The sequence below is a fragment of the Chlorocebus sabaeus genome, chromosome 14, assembly GCF_047675955.1.
Source record: "Chlorocebus sabaeus isolate Y175 chromosome 14, mChlSab1.0.hap1, whole genome shotgun sequence".
Taxonomy (NCBI): domain Eukaryota; kingdom Metazoa; phylum Chordata; class Mammalia; order Primates; family Cercopithecidae; genus Chlorocebus; species Chlorocebus sabaeus.
Genome location: NC_132917.1, coordinates 15,278,630 through 15,295,669, shown reverse-complemented (window position 1 = coordinate 15,295,669; position 17,040 = coordinate 15,278,630). Strand labels below are relative to the sequence as shown.

General features: G+C 38.5%; 1 protein-coding gene across 2 annotated transcripts in view; it reads left to right on the top strand.

The window, feature by feature from the left end:
* NBAS (NBAS subunit of NRZ tethering complex) overlaps positions 1–17,040 on the top strand; it is a 414,675-nt gene that overhangs the window by 97,356 nt on the left and 300,279 nt on the right. For both annotated transcript variants that reach the window (XM_038006212.2, XM_038006211.2), the window contains exon 12: positions 5,801–5,929. In XM_038006212.2, the coding sequence (XP_037862140.2) occupies positions 5,801–5,929 (129 nt within the window). The remainder of the gene's footprint in view (positions 1–5,800; positions 5,930–17,040) is intronic.

The window sequence follows — 17,040 nt, the reverse complement described above, 5'->3', positions numbered from 1 at the left end:
ACTACTTAGAAGTTAGAAGAATTAAGTATCAATGTATGCCCCTAATATGAAAGGTCTTACTAAAGTTCAAGTGAAGAGTGCCAAATGAATGAGATATGTTGTTGGAATTTACGATTAAGATGTGTTATTATGGATTCAGGTAGAATCCAATCTTCATACTAACTTCTGTATTTAGAAAGCTGAGTTATAAGTACATTAAATGACTTTACGTACACCCTAATTTTATCGTTGGGGTAATCTCATAATGTATAGGTGTTGTTATTTTTATTTCAAAAAGAGAGAAAGTTTCTCTTATGATAGTTAACTAATGTGCCTAAGGTCACATAACTACTAGTGGCAGAGCCAAGTTGAATGTTGTTGACCAACATTTCAGCTGTTGAAATGATGATTAAAATAAAAATGACATTCATAGCTGAGGAATGTGAAAGAAATTTAAGACTTACTTTAACCAAAGTGAAAATTGTGGCTGGGTATGGTGGCTCATGCCTGTAATCCCAGCATTTTGGGAGGCCAAGGTGGGTGGTTCACCTGAGGTCAGGAGTTGAACCAGCTTGGCCAACATAGTAAAACCCCATCTCTACTAAAAATACAAAAGTTAGCCCGGTGAGGTGGCAGGTGCCTGTAATTCCAGCTACTTGGGAGGCTGAGGCAGGAGAATCCTTGAACCCTCAAGGCAGAGGTTGTGGTGAGCCAGGATTGCACCACTGTACTCCAGTGTGGGCGACAGAGTGACTCCGTCTCCAAAAAAAGAAAAGAGAAAATTGCAGCCACATGTGAATTTTATTGCTTTTACAACTTCTTAATTCAAAGAAGAGAACAAGATTATTACTTACTTGTGCTGAGAAATTTTAATAAAGTATGAAGAATCATGGTTTAAATGTTTGAGGTTTGCTTTTTTTTTTTTTTTTTAAGCCAGAATCTTCCTGTGTTGCCCAGGCTAAAGTACAATAGTGCAATCTCGGTTCATGGCAACTTCTGCCTCCCAGGTTCAAGCCATTCTCCCACCTCAGCCTTCCAAGTACCTGAGATTACAGACACTTGCCATCATGCCTGGCTAATTTTTGTATTTTTGTAGAGATGGAGTTTCACCATGTTGACCAGGCTGGTCTTGAACTCCTGACCTCAGGTAATCCACCCGCCTTGGCCTCCCAAAGTTCTGGGATTACAGGCAAGAGCCACTGCGCCTGGCCGAGGTTTACTTTTATTGTGATATATAGTTACTTGAAAAGTCATATCCTCGCATTTACAAGGCACAAACTCTGGTATTCTCTCCCTTGCCCTCTGTATTAGTCTGTTTTCACACTGCTATAAAGAACTACCTGAGACTGGGTAATTTATAAAGAAAAGAAGTTTAATTGACTCACAGTTCCACATGGCTGGGGAGACCTCAGGACATTTACAATCATGGTGGAAGATGAAGGGGAAACAAAGCACGTCTTAATGACAGTAGGAAAGAGACAGAATGAGGGCGGAACTGCCACACACTTTTAAACCATCAGATCTCATGGGAACTCACTAGCATGAGAACAGCATGGGAAAAATCTGTCCCCATGACCCAGTCACCTCCCACTAGGCCCCTCCCCTGACATATGGGGATTATAATAATTCAAAATGAGATTTGGCTGGGGATACAGAGCCAAACCATATTACTTATCAACAGACACTCAGACTCCCAAATACCGCAGACTCTGTTCATAGAATTTAGCGTGGATTTTCTAACTGTGGCTTGAGATTTTGGTCCACAGTTACTGTTGGGATGATGAATTATTCCATGGGCCAGAACCCCCCTGCATGTTATATAGGAATTCAGAAATGTTTCTACAGACTGGGTGCAGTGGCTTATACCTGTAATCTCAGCACTTTGGGAGGCAGAGGCAGGCAGATCACTTGAGCTCAGGAGTTTGAGACCAGCATGGGCAACGTGACAAAACTCCCTCTACAAAAAGTACAAAAGTTAGCCAGGCGTGATGGTGCATGCCTGTAGTCCTGGCTACTCAGAAGGCTGAAGTGGGAGGATCACTTGATCCTGGGAGGCAGAGGTTGCAGTGAGCCAAGATCATGCCAGTGCACTACAGCCTGAGTGACAGAGCCAGACCCTGTCTTAGAAATCAATAAATAAACGTTTCTACAAATAAAGAGCAGAGTTTTATTTCAGAAGGAAAACACTGTATTTCCAACATAACCTAAGTGTCTTGAGCATCTTGAGCGGCTACAATTCAATTACTACTAGTAACTCTATCATCTTACTATGCATACACATGAATGTTCAATAGATAACTTGGGACTTCAAAGAAATGTATACTTGATATGTATTTATAAGCAAAATAATGATGGGGATTTGCTTTAAAATCCTCTGGCATGGTGGTGATTGGGGAAGGATAAAGGAAACATGCCTGAAAAATGGCAATATTTGTTGAAGCAGGTTGGGTATGTGGATATTTATTATACTATAATTTCTACTTTTGTGTGTAAGTGAAAATTTCTACAATAAGGTTCAAGAGAGACGGGCGGATCACGAGGTCAGGAGATCGAGACCATCCTGGCTAACACAGTGAAACCCCGTCTCTACTAAAAAAAAATACAAGAAAATTAGCCGGGCGAGGTGGCGGGCGCCTGTAGTCCCAGTTACTCGGGAGGCTGAGGCAGGAGAATGGCGTGAACCCGGGGGGGGCGGAGCTTGCAGTGAGCCGAGATCGCGCCACTGCACTCCAGCCTGGGGCACAGAGCAAGACTCCGTCTCAAAAAAAAATAAAATAAAATAAAATAAAATAAAATAAAATAAAATAAAAAAAGATAGTTCAAGAAAGAAATACTACATTTTCAGTGTGGATATCATGGCATCTAATGAAAATAAGGGGATCAAGTATCCACCATATGAAAGCAAGTGGGAACATTCTAGTTAATACAATTTATTGTTTAAATTTGCGGAAAGAAAGAAGAGTATAGAGGAGGAACAGTAGCTTTTCTCTTTCCTTTCTTAGATTCATAGATGAAGCTCCTATCACAAAACACAGATTAGCAAGAGAAACATACTGATAGATTTAATGTAAACTTTATGTGACATGGGAGCTTTCATAAGGAAATGAAGATTCAAAGAAATGGATAAATCTGTGTATTTTTCTTTTCTTTTTTTTTTTTTTTGAGACGGAGTCTTGCTCTGTCGCCCAGGCTGGAGTGCAGTGGAGGGATCTCAGCTCACTGTAAGCTCCGCCTCCCATGTTCACGCTATTCTCCCGAGTTGGTGGGACGACAGTCGCCCGCCACCACACGTGGCTAATTTTTTGTGTTTTAAGTAGAGATGGGGTTTCACCGTGTTAGCCAGGATGGTCTCAATCTCCTGACCTCGTGATCTGCCCGCTTTGGCCTCCCAAAGTGCTGGGATTACAGGTGTGAGCCACTGCGCCTGGCCAACCTGTGTATTTTTAATGCTAGCTTTGAAGAAGAAAAATGGATAGTTGTGGATGTATGGTTGGATAAGCATGATTTAATAGCAGTAAATTGGGAGGAACTTAGCAAGGCCTGTTTGTTCACATTCTCCCTGTGACTCTCTTCGGAGATAAGGATGTTCTTTTCTGCCAGGTTTGGGGAGGGCACCTCCAGAATGAGGATCATGACTTGCTTTTAGCAGAAGGTCAGAAAATTCTTCCTGGATTTTATGACCTGCTTCATGGAGGAAGGTGAGAATGACCTTCCTGCCTCTGATGTTTTCTCAGATGCCAACATGACATATTCTGTATTTTGGGGTAGCGTGTCCTGAACCCCATCAAGAGGGAAGAAGCTTTTTAAAAATTAAAAAAACTACATATTTATTCAGTGCTTTCCTGGTCATATTGCTATTGTGAAGTTATTCAGTATAGTTTTGTTGTTGTTAAAGAGATTCATAAACTTTTTTCTTGCTTTCAGAGCACTTCAGTGGAGTCGTATAATGGAACATTTATAATACCTGGGAATTACCATAAAGATCACACATGACTGATTATTCAAGTGATCAAAACAATAAATTATACTTGATCATAATTTCTGCTGAGGGGCCTGCTTGTGACTACTAGAAACTAGGCCAGGGTCCAGGTGAGGACCATACTCCTGGCTCATGGAAGTGCCCTGACTGGGATTGAAAACGTCCGCATTCTAGTTTGGAGCTTGCCCTGCACCCTTGAGTGATCATGGACAAGTGTCTTTGCCTTTAGGACTTTAATCTCTTCCTTTGTGAAATCTGAAAGATGGGCAGAGTTCTTTTGGCTGGTAAAAATCTGTGCTTCTGAGGCCTCCTTATACAAAACCATGGAGCTTATTGACTTTAAATTTGAGGAGGGAGGACGTCAGGCCCTTTGTCTTGTACTTCTTTCCCTGATCCTATCTCAGAGGAAGGGATGTGGTAGATTTAAAATTTTGCTTTGAAGTAGTTTTGCTTTTATTACTTCTCCTTTTTCAAGCATTTGTATTTCAATCTTACATTTAATTGTGGGATTCTGGGATTAACCTATTATATCTAGTTAAAGTAATTTTAGTCTTTAGTAAAGTGATTAGAGGATGCTGATCTTTTCATCTATGTACTCATTCAACTATGTTCCTGACCTCTTGAAATTGTTCTGTTTTTGATGGCTAAAGCACCTTAGTCATTTGAGACTTGAGGACTTAAATGTCTACAGAGGGCAGGCTGATAATATAATTTAGTGAATTGGATCAAGTGTAATAATTTTGATTTTCAGTATAATCATGTTTCATTTTCAGTTATATAGCTAGTATTTGACCCCAGTACTGGAGCAGTAATAGCGAACTGTGCGAGCATTGACTAACTGGAAAGTTTATGACTCTTCTAAGGGGTCATCTGCTACCAAATTCTATTGTCATCTGGGGATGTGGGCTGTGTGTTGCCAGATTTTCTAAATGTTCAGAAGAGATATGGTTGTGGGTTGCTGTTTTCTGGTCTCTGTTTTATTCTTTGTGGGCAGGCTACCTTGGACCCTGTTCTTAATAAATGCCTGAATGGGAAACAGCTGTCCAATTAGTGTTTGTTCAGGTCTTCTGAGTGTGTTGTTGGTGGGTAGCAGGTGATGTCTCTGCTCATATGACTTCTGTTCATGTGGTTTGTGGCATCTGAGAAAGGAAAAGACAGGTTATTTGGACAAGAAGGACTGGAAGGCTAACTCTTTCTCTGTGTACCTCTTGGTTGACTATGTGAAATCAGTTATTACAGAATTTTTCTGTCCTGTAGTAACAATTAGATTCCTTAAACTGGATAATTTGGCAGCAAATTTGGAAAATTGTAAACATTCATAGCATTTCTTAAATGAAGGACCATTTTCTTCCTCTTTATCTTCTTCTGTTTCCATCATTCTTGCACTCTTTCTCTAGCTCTCTTCTACTCCTTTCCTTCTTTTCCACGGCATGAATTTTTGGCCTATTTATGATATATAGCATACTTCAGGCACTGTGTAGATATAGAATCTTGTAAAGATCTGGGCCCAAAATTTAAGGAATTGACAATCTAGTCAAGACCAACCTTAGAAGGTGTTGAGAAGTCATGGTGATTGATGTGTGAAGAAATATATTTATAATGCTTACATATTTGGGTTTTGGGTTATGTATAAATTATAAGTCTGAAGTAGATAACAAACTCCTTAAAGTCAGGAGTTCTTTTTCTCTATGCTGAAGTGCATTTATAATGATACGAAGCTGGCAGAACTCTTAGTTACTAAAGATCATTTATAACTTGGCACCTCTAAAGAGTGTCGTTTAATTCTGGGTTATTTCTAGTTGACCATAATTTCTTTGCCCTGACCTTATGATTCTTGTTTAGGATGGAATTTTTAAGATGAGCCTTTCTCCGGATGGGATGCTCCTGGCAGCCATTCACTTCTCAGGGAAACTGAGCATCTGGGCGATTCCATCTCTGAAGCAACAGGGGGAATGGAGTCAAAATGAGCAGGTACATCTCTTGGTCGTGATTATTATTAGAATGAGACTCTCTTAAGGGTGAGTGTTGACAATGCTAATTTTATTTTATTGATAGCACACAGCTATTTATTCTCATTCCAAAGCTATTCTATCCTTTAAATTATGATATCATTACAGTGGGATAAATTAAAAATAGATTAATACTGTGGACTGATTTTAAATTGTAGTATAGTACACTGTGTATACAGAGTGTAATCTGTAAAAGAGTTTGTTAAACTCTTCATTTTTTCCCACTTTGTCATTCCAAAAGTACAGAATCAAGATGTTAGCATTTCAGCAAAAGTTCATGTGATCACGGATTTGGAGAGTCAAATCCTAAAAGGGTTACAGTTCTTTTCAAATCTTGCAACACTAATTATTTGGGGCCTGCTTGAAGGGAGTTACCTTCTCTTCACTGGATAGCTAAGATATAGAGAAGGATGGAACTCTTTGTTAGTGTCCTGGAATGATAGGTTTTAAGGATTAGATGATTTTGTTATGTAGTGACAGGTAGAGTGACACTAGTTAGTGGCATCTATTATAATTTAAATTCACAAGGGGAAAGAAAGGTCTGCTTATATAAAGCCATGTATTGTGATAGAGTAAAGGTTTAAAGAAATTCCTCAACTGGAAATAGCTTGTATTATAAATCTTTTACTCTCTGATTCATTTACATTTTACCATTTTAAGGATTAATTTTCCTTGTCTCACCCCCTCACTCTGTTTTCCTCTAGGCATATCCAGCTTTTGGTGGGTGGTTTTGAGATTTTCACATTAGAGCCTATTTCCTGAATGACCTGAATGGATCAATGTCATAATTAAGAAGATTATTAATAAGGAATTTTTTTCAGAATGACAGAGGAAAAGAGAAAGTGGCTCTCTATTTTCTTACTCGATTCACAGATTTACATTTGTTTTAGCTATTCTTACTTTTTTGTCTTATACACAGCTTTAGGAAGATATTTTCTCCCTAGTTTCCATTCTACTTCAAGTTAATATTGTCTCCACATGTTTACCATTCTTTCTCCCTTATTGGATCTAGATTTGTCCTCAGTGGCAGAAGTACTCCTCAGCTTGCAACCTTGGTGGCTACATAAAAGGGACAGTCTTTCTCTCTGCTCTGAAATTATGCTAAATTGACTCATTTCTTCTTTCTCAAAACTGTGTAACGTATTTAGCTGGGGATGTCAGGCAGCAGAACTTCCACTTGGCTGTTCAAGAACTGACTGAGGATGGGAGTGTAAGCTAATTTATAGGGCATATATTTCATATCACTTACACAGTTGATCCTAGAGCAACATGGGTTTGAACTGCATGGGTCCACTTGTACATAGATTTTGTTCAACCGAACACTGATCGAAAATAGTCTTTGTAGAATGTCACATCTGTGGATAGGGTAGGTGACTTTATGTATCGGTGGGTCCAGCAGGGTCTTCTGGGGAGCTTGAGTGCATGTAGATTTTGATATACCTGGAACCCTGCATATACCGAGGGATGACTGTACTTGATGCACAATACACGAGTCTGGGTTTCATATCTTTATTCAAAATAAAGCATTATTCATATCATTGATCCAAAAGATACTTCGTATTTTTCATGGTTATCAATGCATGGTGATAAAGTATTCAGCTGTTTTCATTTGAGAGGAGCCTGATGTTCTCACTGTATTTGGGAAATTTTAGATTTGAGCAACATTTTTCTAAATGGTGAAAACTCTGAATAATAAAGGCATTTTCCCCCCCTGGCTTTCTGTTTTTTAAAATTACTTTTATTTACCTAGTAGAAATATTTATCAATTTCTGAAGCAACTCTTAATCTTTCATCTTCTGTGTATCCTAGTATGTTATACATCCAGTGTAAGGGCTATTCTCAGCAAAATTGGTTAGTATGCTCTTTTATTTACTGAATATCTAGAGACCTTTTTTTTTTTTGTCCTGCAAAGATAAATTGCATCTTTTTTTGTGGCCCTTACTGGAATATGCTCAACTTTTTGACTGGTTAGCATTTTTTTTGGTCATTAGTTGCCAGTCAATGCTATAATAATGTATTACTCTTTACTCGTTAATATTATTCATTGATTAGATTTTTAGAGTGATTCTATTAAAAAAAGTAAAAGTTGTTTAAAAATCTTAAAACCAGATAATGAATAAGTGTAAATATTTCAGTAGTTTGAAATGTGCAATCAGAAAAATAATGGGATGGGAAAAGGAGGGACCTGAGAAATTGAAAAAGTGTATTCATAGTGGGAAGACAGGCATTCAGGCTGGAAGTTGTCATCCCTTAGCGAAAGTGTTTTGAACAAATACCCTGAGAGTCTGGAAGAATAATTCGTGAGGAATTTTGTAGCTTGGTTGTTGAGCATCCATTTTGTGGATGTGACTTTGATTCCATGTTCCTGAAACAGTCCTAGATAGAGCTTTTGACTTTTAAATTGATCTGTCAATCAGAGGAGCTATGCAACTTGATTCTCAAGCTAGTTGTTTATCTTTTTATAAATGTACACATTTTTAGGATTATATGTCAGTTTCTTCTGATATGGGTGGTATGAATTATTTCCCTTGAATGCCTACGTAAACTGGAAAAAATAGATTTTTGAGGCTCACAAAACTGAAAACTGTGAACATGATTGGCATTACCGAGGATGTTGTACGGATCGTGGTGTCCTTTGCTGAGGGAGCAGTGGCTTAGCTATAGTTACTGACCCTGATCCTACAGACTACCATTCCCATTGTGGCTCTGTCCCTTTCCTGGTTCAGAGTTCATCACAGCACAGGCTAGGGTCAGCCACCCCCGCTTTCCTGCTGCTGTTCAGCATATGGGAGACTAGCTGGACAGGGCAAGCTCTGCCCTCTGAGACCCTAGCCAGTTTTAGTGTCAAAGGAAATTTTGGTCCAAAGTAGGGAACATGGAAGGCATTTAATTTTATTTCTTTTTTTTCCTTTAAAATCCTGAGGCTGTAATGAGAATGAAAACTCCTCTGTGAACCTGGTATCTTCTCCAGTCTGATCATCCTAGATCCTCCTGTCCCTGCTCTCTACTTTCGTGTAACCATTTCTGCCGTACTTTGTAAAACTTCATTCCGTTGTAAACACGCCTGTGAGGCTTCAGCCTCTTCACAGAAGCTCTGGTTTCTTTCTGTATGCTAATTGTAGACTTGTATAGCTTAATAGGAAGAAGGTATAGAAGTACGATCATCTTTTAGCTTTTACAAAATTTCCTCTAACTACATTTATTATTTATTGAGCACTTTGTCCTATGGTTGTGCAACAGGTAAACAATAGAGCTGAGATTTGCTTTTATACCTCTCTGACACTGATGCATATGTTCTTTCCATGACCATGTGGGAAAGAAATACATAAAAAAACCCAAAAAGCTAAGTGGAAGAATACTTATTTATTAGGCTAGTGAATGCCAGAGTGTACTACACACATTTTTTCCCACAATATTTGCGTTATTAGTTATTTAGTAGCATCCTATTATTTGAGAGATCAGATTTGTATGTAAAAAGTTAGGAGGACTATAATTACTTTTTATAATTATTAATTTTTTACATTGATTCTTTTTATTTGATGATCTTTAAAAACACAGAGACAAATCCTTTTTCTCAGTGGTTGTGATACAGATTCCTTCAGCTCTCTCAGATATGCTTAGCTCTTGAGCTAGTTAGTGTATACCAGATACCAGAATAGGTAATTGAGCAAGCTTCTCATTGGTAAACCCTTAGCTTTCTAATAGATATCTAGAGTACTCATGATGTAGTGAGGTCTGGGGTGAAGATGGTGGTAACTGTTTGTTAAGCAAGAAGAGTCTGAACAACCATAGTTTCTTTGAGTCTTTCACCTGTATCCTGGGAATTAATCACTTGGATGTTTTAGATTTGAATTTTAGCATATGAATTACTAAAATCTAGTATATTATAGTAAGTATAATAAAGCCTATGTGTAACAGGACTGTACAGTAGAGTAGGTTGTTCCCATTTACATAATAACATAATGGTGAAATAATAAAGTTCAAGTATTTATTGACTCTACTGAGAATTAGAGTAGAGAATACAGTGTCATAGTCCCTGCTCTTAAGATATTCACAGGCTTCCAAGGGAAATTATGAACAAACGATGAAAATGACATGTTAATATTTTGAGAAGATAAGCTCAGGAAAGGCATGTAGGTCAGCTGACAGTGCTGGAGAGAAGAATTGTTGAAAATAAATAGTATTTGTATAGGAAGGCTTGATTATTTACAGAGCATAGTTTTCATTTGTCTCACAACAACCCTATTAACCCATGTATGCTGGAGGTTGCAATTTTGTGTGTGTGTGAGAAGTCAGACCTTGGCCATGAACTTGAGCAGTAGGATATAAATAACTGCCACAAGTTTAGCATTCCAATAATGGAACACTAGGCGTAAATGGGTTAAGTGAAATGTTTTTAATACCATTTTTTATAGATGGGAATGGTGCTAAAAGAGGTTAACTTGAGATCACTAAATGTTAGAGTCAAGATTCCATTTTGATTCAAGTCTCCCGACTTCATAGGTTAAGCCTTTTTTTCCAGAATATCTACTTACAGTGCTTACGTTTAGAAGTATTGACTTTTATCTGGGTAAATCAGAGACTAGCATATGATATTAATGATAAGCAAGGGACATATATCAGCTTGAAGTTTATATGAATAACATCCCCTGGAGTCATGCAGTTGATTATGTAGAGACCCTAGAATTGTGCAAGTAGTAATAACTGAGAGGTGTAATATAGTTGTTTACCAAATATGTAAGTGTCTGCATGTACTCATCACTGGAATCCTTTAAAGAGAAATCTCAAGCTTTGAAAAATACTGAGACAGCTACTCTTTTTTCATTTCTCTGGTAATGATCAGGTGAGCTTGGATCAGCCAGGTAGGGCAGAGTTTTGCCTCTCTTTATGGCTGCTCTAGTAAGTAAGTAGACAAACCAATTAGTTTCAAATCGATGATATGGTAATATATAAAATAGTCAGCTTATAATTTTAGTTTAAATGTTGCCTGAGAAGGAACTAATGTTGCTGCTACCCTACACAGCCTTAACCCTCTTTACCAAAATTGTGAATTCAACTCGTCTGGGGCTTTCTTCATGCAATTTGCTGCTTTATTAGTTTTTATAATATGCTTTGTGTGATGGAGTATTTTCTCTGTAAAACCTAATGATTAAAGATAGTTGTGGAAGTGCCTATTCTGATTTACTACTATCCAGTTTTGAGTTGATTAAATACTTTGGGTTTCATTGTCAATATGAAAATCCATCTGGCTAGAAATCTGTGAGTATTAAATTTTGTTCATGTCTGGAATATAGTAAAATTGCTTAAGTGATTTTCATTTCAAACATTTCCCATATGTTATGTTTATATCTTTACATCTCATTTTTGGCCTTAATTTTTCTCTCAAGAAGTTTTATTATTTGCCTATTTGTACTTCTTTAGGCCTAGAAATGGAATACAAACTTAGTCTTCATTTTCATTTTCACACATAGTAGGTGTTGGACTAACCTTAAGTAGATCAATGGAGAGTAAGTGGGAAGATGGCAGTTGATGTGATGAATCTTGATATAATCCACAGCTGTTTTCACAATTTCACCAGACTCTGAGTTCTTTGAGAACTTAGGCTTAACATAATAAATAATAATAAATATTTGTGGAATGAATAAGCCTTTGAAAGGTTGTTGTGGAAAGTCAGGGACCCCGAACGGAGGGACCGGCTGAAGCTGCAGCAGAAGAACATAAATTGTGAAGATTTCATGGACATTTATTAGTTCCCCAAATTAATACTTTTATAATTTCCTATACCTGTCTTTACTTCAGTCTCTGAATATAAATTGTGAAGATTTCATGGACACTTATCACTTCCCCAGTCAATACTCTTGTGATTTCCTATGCCTGTTTTTACTTTAATCTCTTAATCCCATCATCTTCATAAGCTGGGGAGGATGAATGTTGCCTCAGGACCCTGTGATGATTGTGTTAACTGCACAAATTGTTTGTAGAGCATGTGTGCTTGAACAATATGAAATCTGGGCACCTTGAAAAAAGGAACAGGATAACAGCAATGTTCAGGGAACAGGAGAGATGACCTTAGACTCTGACTGCTGGTGAGCCAGGCGGAACAGAGCCATATTTCTCTTCTTTCAAAAGCAAATAGGAGAAATATCACTGAATTCTTTTTTTCAGCAAGGAACATCCCTGAGAAAGAGAATGTGCCCTGAGGGTAGGTTGATAGATGGCCCCCTTGAGGTGGCCACTTTTTACGGTCAAAGCCGAAGGGATGAAATAAGCCCTGGTCTCCTGTAACGCTCCCAGGCTTATTAGGATGAGGAAATTCCCGCCTAATAAATTTTGGTCAGACAGGTTGTCTGCTCTCAAACCTTGTCTCCTGATAAGATGTTATCAATGACAATGGGTGCCCAAAACTTCATTAGCAATTTTGATTTTGCCCCATCCTGTGGTCCTGTGATCTTGCCCTGCCTCCACTTGCTTTGTGATATTTTATTACCTTGTGGAGTATGTGATCTCTGTGACCCACACCCTGTGCATGCACTCCCTCCCCTTTTGAAAATTGCTAATAAAAACCTGCTAGTTTTATGGCTCGAGTAGCATCACGGAACCTGCCGACATGTGATGTCTTCCCTGGACACCTAGCTTTAAAATTTCTCTCTTGTACTCTTTCCCTTTATTTCTCAAACCAGCTGAGACGCTTAGGGAAATAGAAAAGAACTCATGATAAATATTGGGAGTGGGAGGCAGGGATTTCATTATATTTAGATTTTAGTGGTAATAAAATTAGCAAATAAAATTCTCAAGTCTAAAGAAAACATTACTTTAGCCATAATAGGTTTTCTGTACAAAACCTATAACTATTCTTAGAACATATTCCTTTGGGTTATGGCTGTGGTATAAAATGATGGCATTTTAGGCTGTTTTCAGTGATGTGGTAGCATAAATATGTCAGGTGGGGAGGCATGATACCTTACTGAACTCATCATAAGGATCACAGCTGACACCCCTATAACAAAAGACAGGTTAACAAGAGAAAAGCAGAACACATTTATTTAAAAACAAATGATTTTCCTTGCTAACTTGAAATTAGAATGGAAAATATAAAGAGAAATTTTTACTTTCTCTTCTAGACCAGGCACTATAGGTAGAGATCCAGGAAAGCTCACTTTGTTTTAAAAAAAAAAAAAAAAATCAAAAACTTCTTACCTTTCTTTGCTTGCCTTTTGTCAGTTGTTCCAGGATTTTGTCTGCAGGTTCCAGAGCAAGTCAGGTGTCTCAGCTGCCCCACGTTGGGTGCCAGAAACTGTTGGGGTGGAAAGATGTGATACCTCTCCTAACCCATCATAAGACGACACAGCCGTCACTCCTGTAACAAAAGACAGGTTAACGAGAAGCATGACAAATTTATTTAATCAACATTTTACATGACACAGGCACCTTCAGAAATGAAGACTCTGGTTGAGTGTGGCTCATTCCAGTAATCCCAGCACTTTGGGAGGCCTAGGTGATTGGAATTACTTGAGCCTAGGAGTTTGGGACCAGCCTCAGCAACATGGTGAGACTTCATCTCTCCAAAAAATAAAAAGTGGCATGCACCTGTATTCCCAGTTACTCAGGAGGCTGAGTCAGGAAGATCACCTGAGCCAGGTTGTAGTGAGCCATAACCACGCCATTGCACTCCAACCTGGGTGACAGAGAGAAACCTTGTCAAAATTAAAGAAATAAAGACCCAGGGAAAACTGTTTTTATGCTTAGTTTTGATGAAGAATGGACAACCTTGTAAAAATATGATGGGACAAAAGGGTATGGCCTAATGGTGGTAGACTGAAGGGGAAACCCAGCAAGGCCTGTCTGTCCAGATTCCTTTTGGCTTCTCTGTATAACCTTCCCCCCACTACTATGAGGCAGGAGCCCTCTGGGATAAGGGTCTTCAAGGGAGAAGGGAGAGAGCAACCTTTTTAGGTTTTACAGCTTCCTTTGGGGGAGGAGTTCTAGTTTCTGTGATGCACCTCAGGGAAGAAGAATTCTGGTTTCTGTGACTTGCTTTGGAAGACAAAGAGAGGCTTGAGACAGGAAGGCAGGAGAAGGTCAGAGAGATGGTGTTTCTGAGGCCCTTTCAGTTGCCTCAGTTGAAAGTACTCAACATGCCATGCTGTTATACTTTGGAGTATTGTGTTCTGAACCCTAGTAAATACAGAGAAGTGGCATGGAGGTTGCTTCTCGACATGTATTCATGTGGTGCCAGGAACTTTCTTGTGGTTCATGGGGAGTTTGGTGATCCTGTCCATGGAGCACCAGTTTAGAATGTGTATCAGATATGGTGACGCGTGGCCTCATCCTGATTCTCCTCACACATAGACCCCTGGGGTGGAAGGATGGTAAGTTGATGCTAGCTTCAGTGCACATACATGCTTATTATCAAATTTTTAATGGCTCACACCTCAGGTACTAAAGTACAGGCACCTACATATTCATAGCAGCAGTGTTTACAACAGCTAAAAGGTGGAAGCAATGCAGATGTCCATTAGTGGATATATGGAGAAACAAACTGTGGTATATCCATACAATAGAATATGACTCAGCCACAAAAAGGAACGAAGTGCTGATATGCGCTACAATGGTGGAAGGACCTTGAGAGTATTATACTAAGTGAAAGACGCTAGACACAAAAGGTCACATATTTTATGGTTGCATAAATAATATGAAATATCCAGAATAGGTAAATCCATAGAGATAGAAAGCAGACTGATGGTTCCTGGGATCCAGGGGAAGAGGAAAGGGGAGTAACTGCATAATGGGTTAGTGGTTTTGCTTTGGAGCGATAGAAATGTTTTGTAAGTGGATGGATGTGATGGTTTCACAACTTGGTAAATGTACTAAGTGCCCCTGAATTGTTCATTTAAAAATAGTTAATTTTACATTATGTGAAGATCACCTCAATAAAAAAGGATATCATTAACATCCCCCCTAAAAACCCCAAAACAAACAAAAATCAAGATAATTAAAATCTGCTGTCTTGGACTTATTAAACTGTTCTACTTTTTTGCCCTGAATAAGCTTTGTATTTTCCTAACTGTGTATTTTTGTTCACGTTATGCTTTCAGACTGGAATGTTTTCCTTTATTCATTTTCTGCATCCAAGTCTTATCCAGTCTTAAAAGTACACCACCATAAGACTTTCTTTGTACCTCTTGAATTCCCTTCATCTTTCTTAAACCCATGCCCCAAATTCTCTGTTCATCCTTTGAAGGCCCCTGGCATTTTTATCTATATGTCTCTTTGGGTAGTTAACAGATGTGATGATCTTGGATTATATTAATTTATATTCATTTATTAGCGCTCTGTGTGCTTGAGTTTTGGGCCTGCAATATCTTTTTTTTTTTTTTTTTTCCTTTTGTCTCTGCATTTTTTTTTTTTTTTTAATTTTTATTTTTTAGAGATAGGGTGTTGCTTTGTTGCCCAGGCTGGAGTGCAGTGGTGTGATCATAGCTTACTGCAGCCTTGAACTCCTGAGCTCAGTTGATCCTCCTCCCTCAGCCTCTTGAGTAGCTGAGGCTACAGAAGTGTGCCACCATGCCTGGCTAATTATTTTTACTTTCTGGGGAGATAGGGTCTTGCTCTGTCACCCAGCTAGTCTCAAACTGCTAGCCTCAAGCAGCTCTCCTGCCTTGGCCTTCCAAAGTGCTGAGATTACAGGCGTGAGCCGCCATGCCCGGCCCCAGTAGGTTTTGACTAAACAGAAGAAATCACACTTTTGGGAGGGTATAGGAAGCTTAGTACTATATCAGATAATTTTCCTATAGCTTGGTCATTAGAATTGAATTCTAATTAGAATTCAGTGACTTAAAATTTGGTTGATTTGTTTACTCATTTGACATTTAGCTGCTATGACAGGTGGGCACTGTGATGGATCTGGGAATACAAGGATGAGTATGACAGAGTTCTGGATGCAGAAGAACACATCTTCACCTTGTGTTTCACATCGAATTGACAGGAGATGCCCATTATTTAAGCAATGTTCAGGGAGGAGTCTAGTCCCAAGGTGATTGCAGACCCCGGTTCTAGTGGACGAGTCCTGCTTGTTCATGCTGCTCCTTCTTATCATTAGGTTTGACGAAGACATGCACACTTTGAATTCTCAAGTGAGAGTTATTTATTTTTAAAATTTCCTTAAGATTTCTTGTCAGATTTCATTTTGATCTGTATGTCCTTAAATGTGCCCAAGGCTGAATCATAATTGTTGTTCTTTGAGGGGCCTAAGGTTTTTTATTCTGTATTTCCCTCGTGTACTCCAAAATGTAAGCAGGAAGGTACATGTGCCACGTAAATACATGGTGGCATGCGTGTGATTGGAGTATATAGTACTGGTGATTTTGAGGCATTGAAAAATTATCAAGTGCCTTAAAATGACCAAATAAAGTTTCAGGTTAGTTGACTGTTTTCAATAATATGTACCTTGTTTTTTTTTAAATGATTTTTTGAAACTTAGTCATCTTTTCCTGTGATTAAGTAAGCCAGGACACTCCATTTCTTCCCTCGGTATATAAATAGCCTTTTATGGTAATTTTTTTTTTCTGATTAAGTTTAAAGACTGTGTCTTCTGTTCTCAAGGTCTGCTCTGAGTGATTTACCATAGTAGTGGAGAGCAGGAAGTTCTTCCAGGCTGTGGAAAGAAATAGCTCTGAGGTGTGAGCCATTGAAAAATTGATAGTAAACATGTATGTGTGTTTTGTTGTATTAGATGAAAAAGCACAGTTTTTTGACTTACGTATAACAACACTTTTTTTAGACTTCAGATTTCAAATAAGTACCCCAACTATTTTTTTTACTCTTTGCCCATACTATTATAATTCCGGAGACTAAGAAGGGAACACTAAGCCAAGAGGGTGTCAGGTAATGGCTTATTCTCAAATTGATATTTGAGAGATATTGATGTGCTGTTATATTCTCAAAGATGAGCGTGACACCATATTGCCCTAAGATTACAGTATGAATGCATTCATTTTTAGGACTGCATGGTTATATATTTTTTAACCTGGTAAATTCTTAGTCATAAAAAGGACTAGGAGGTAACATGAAGGT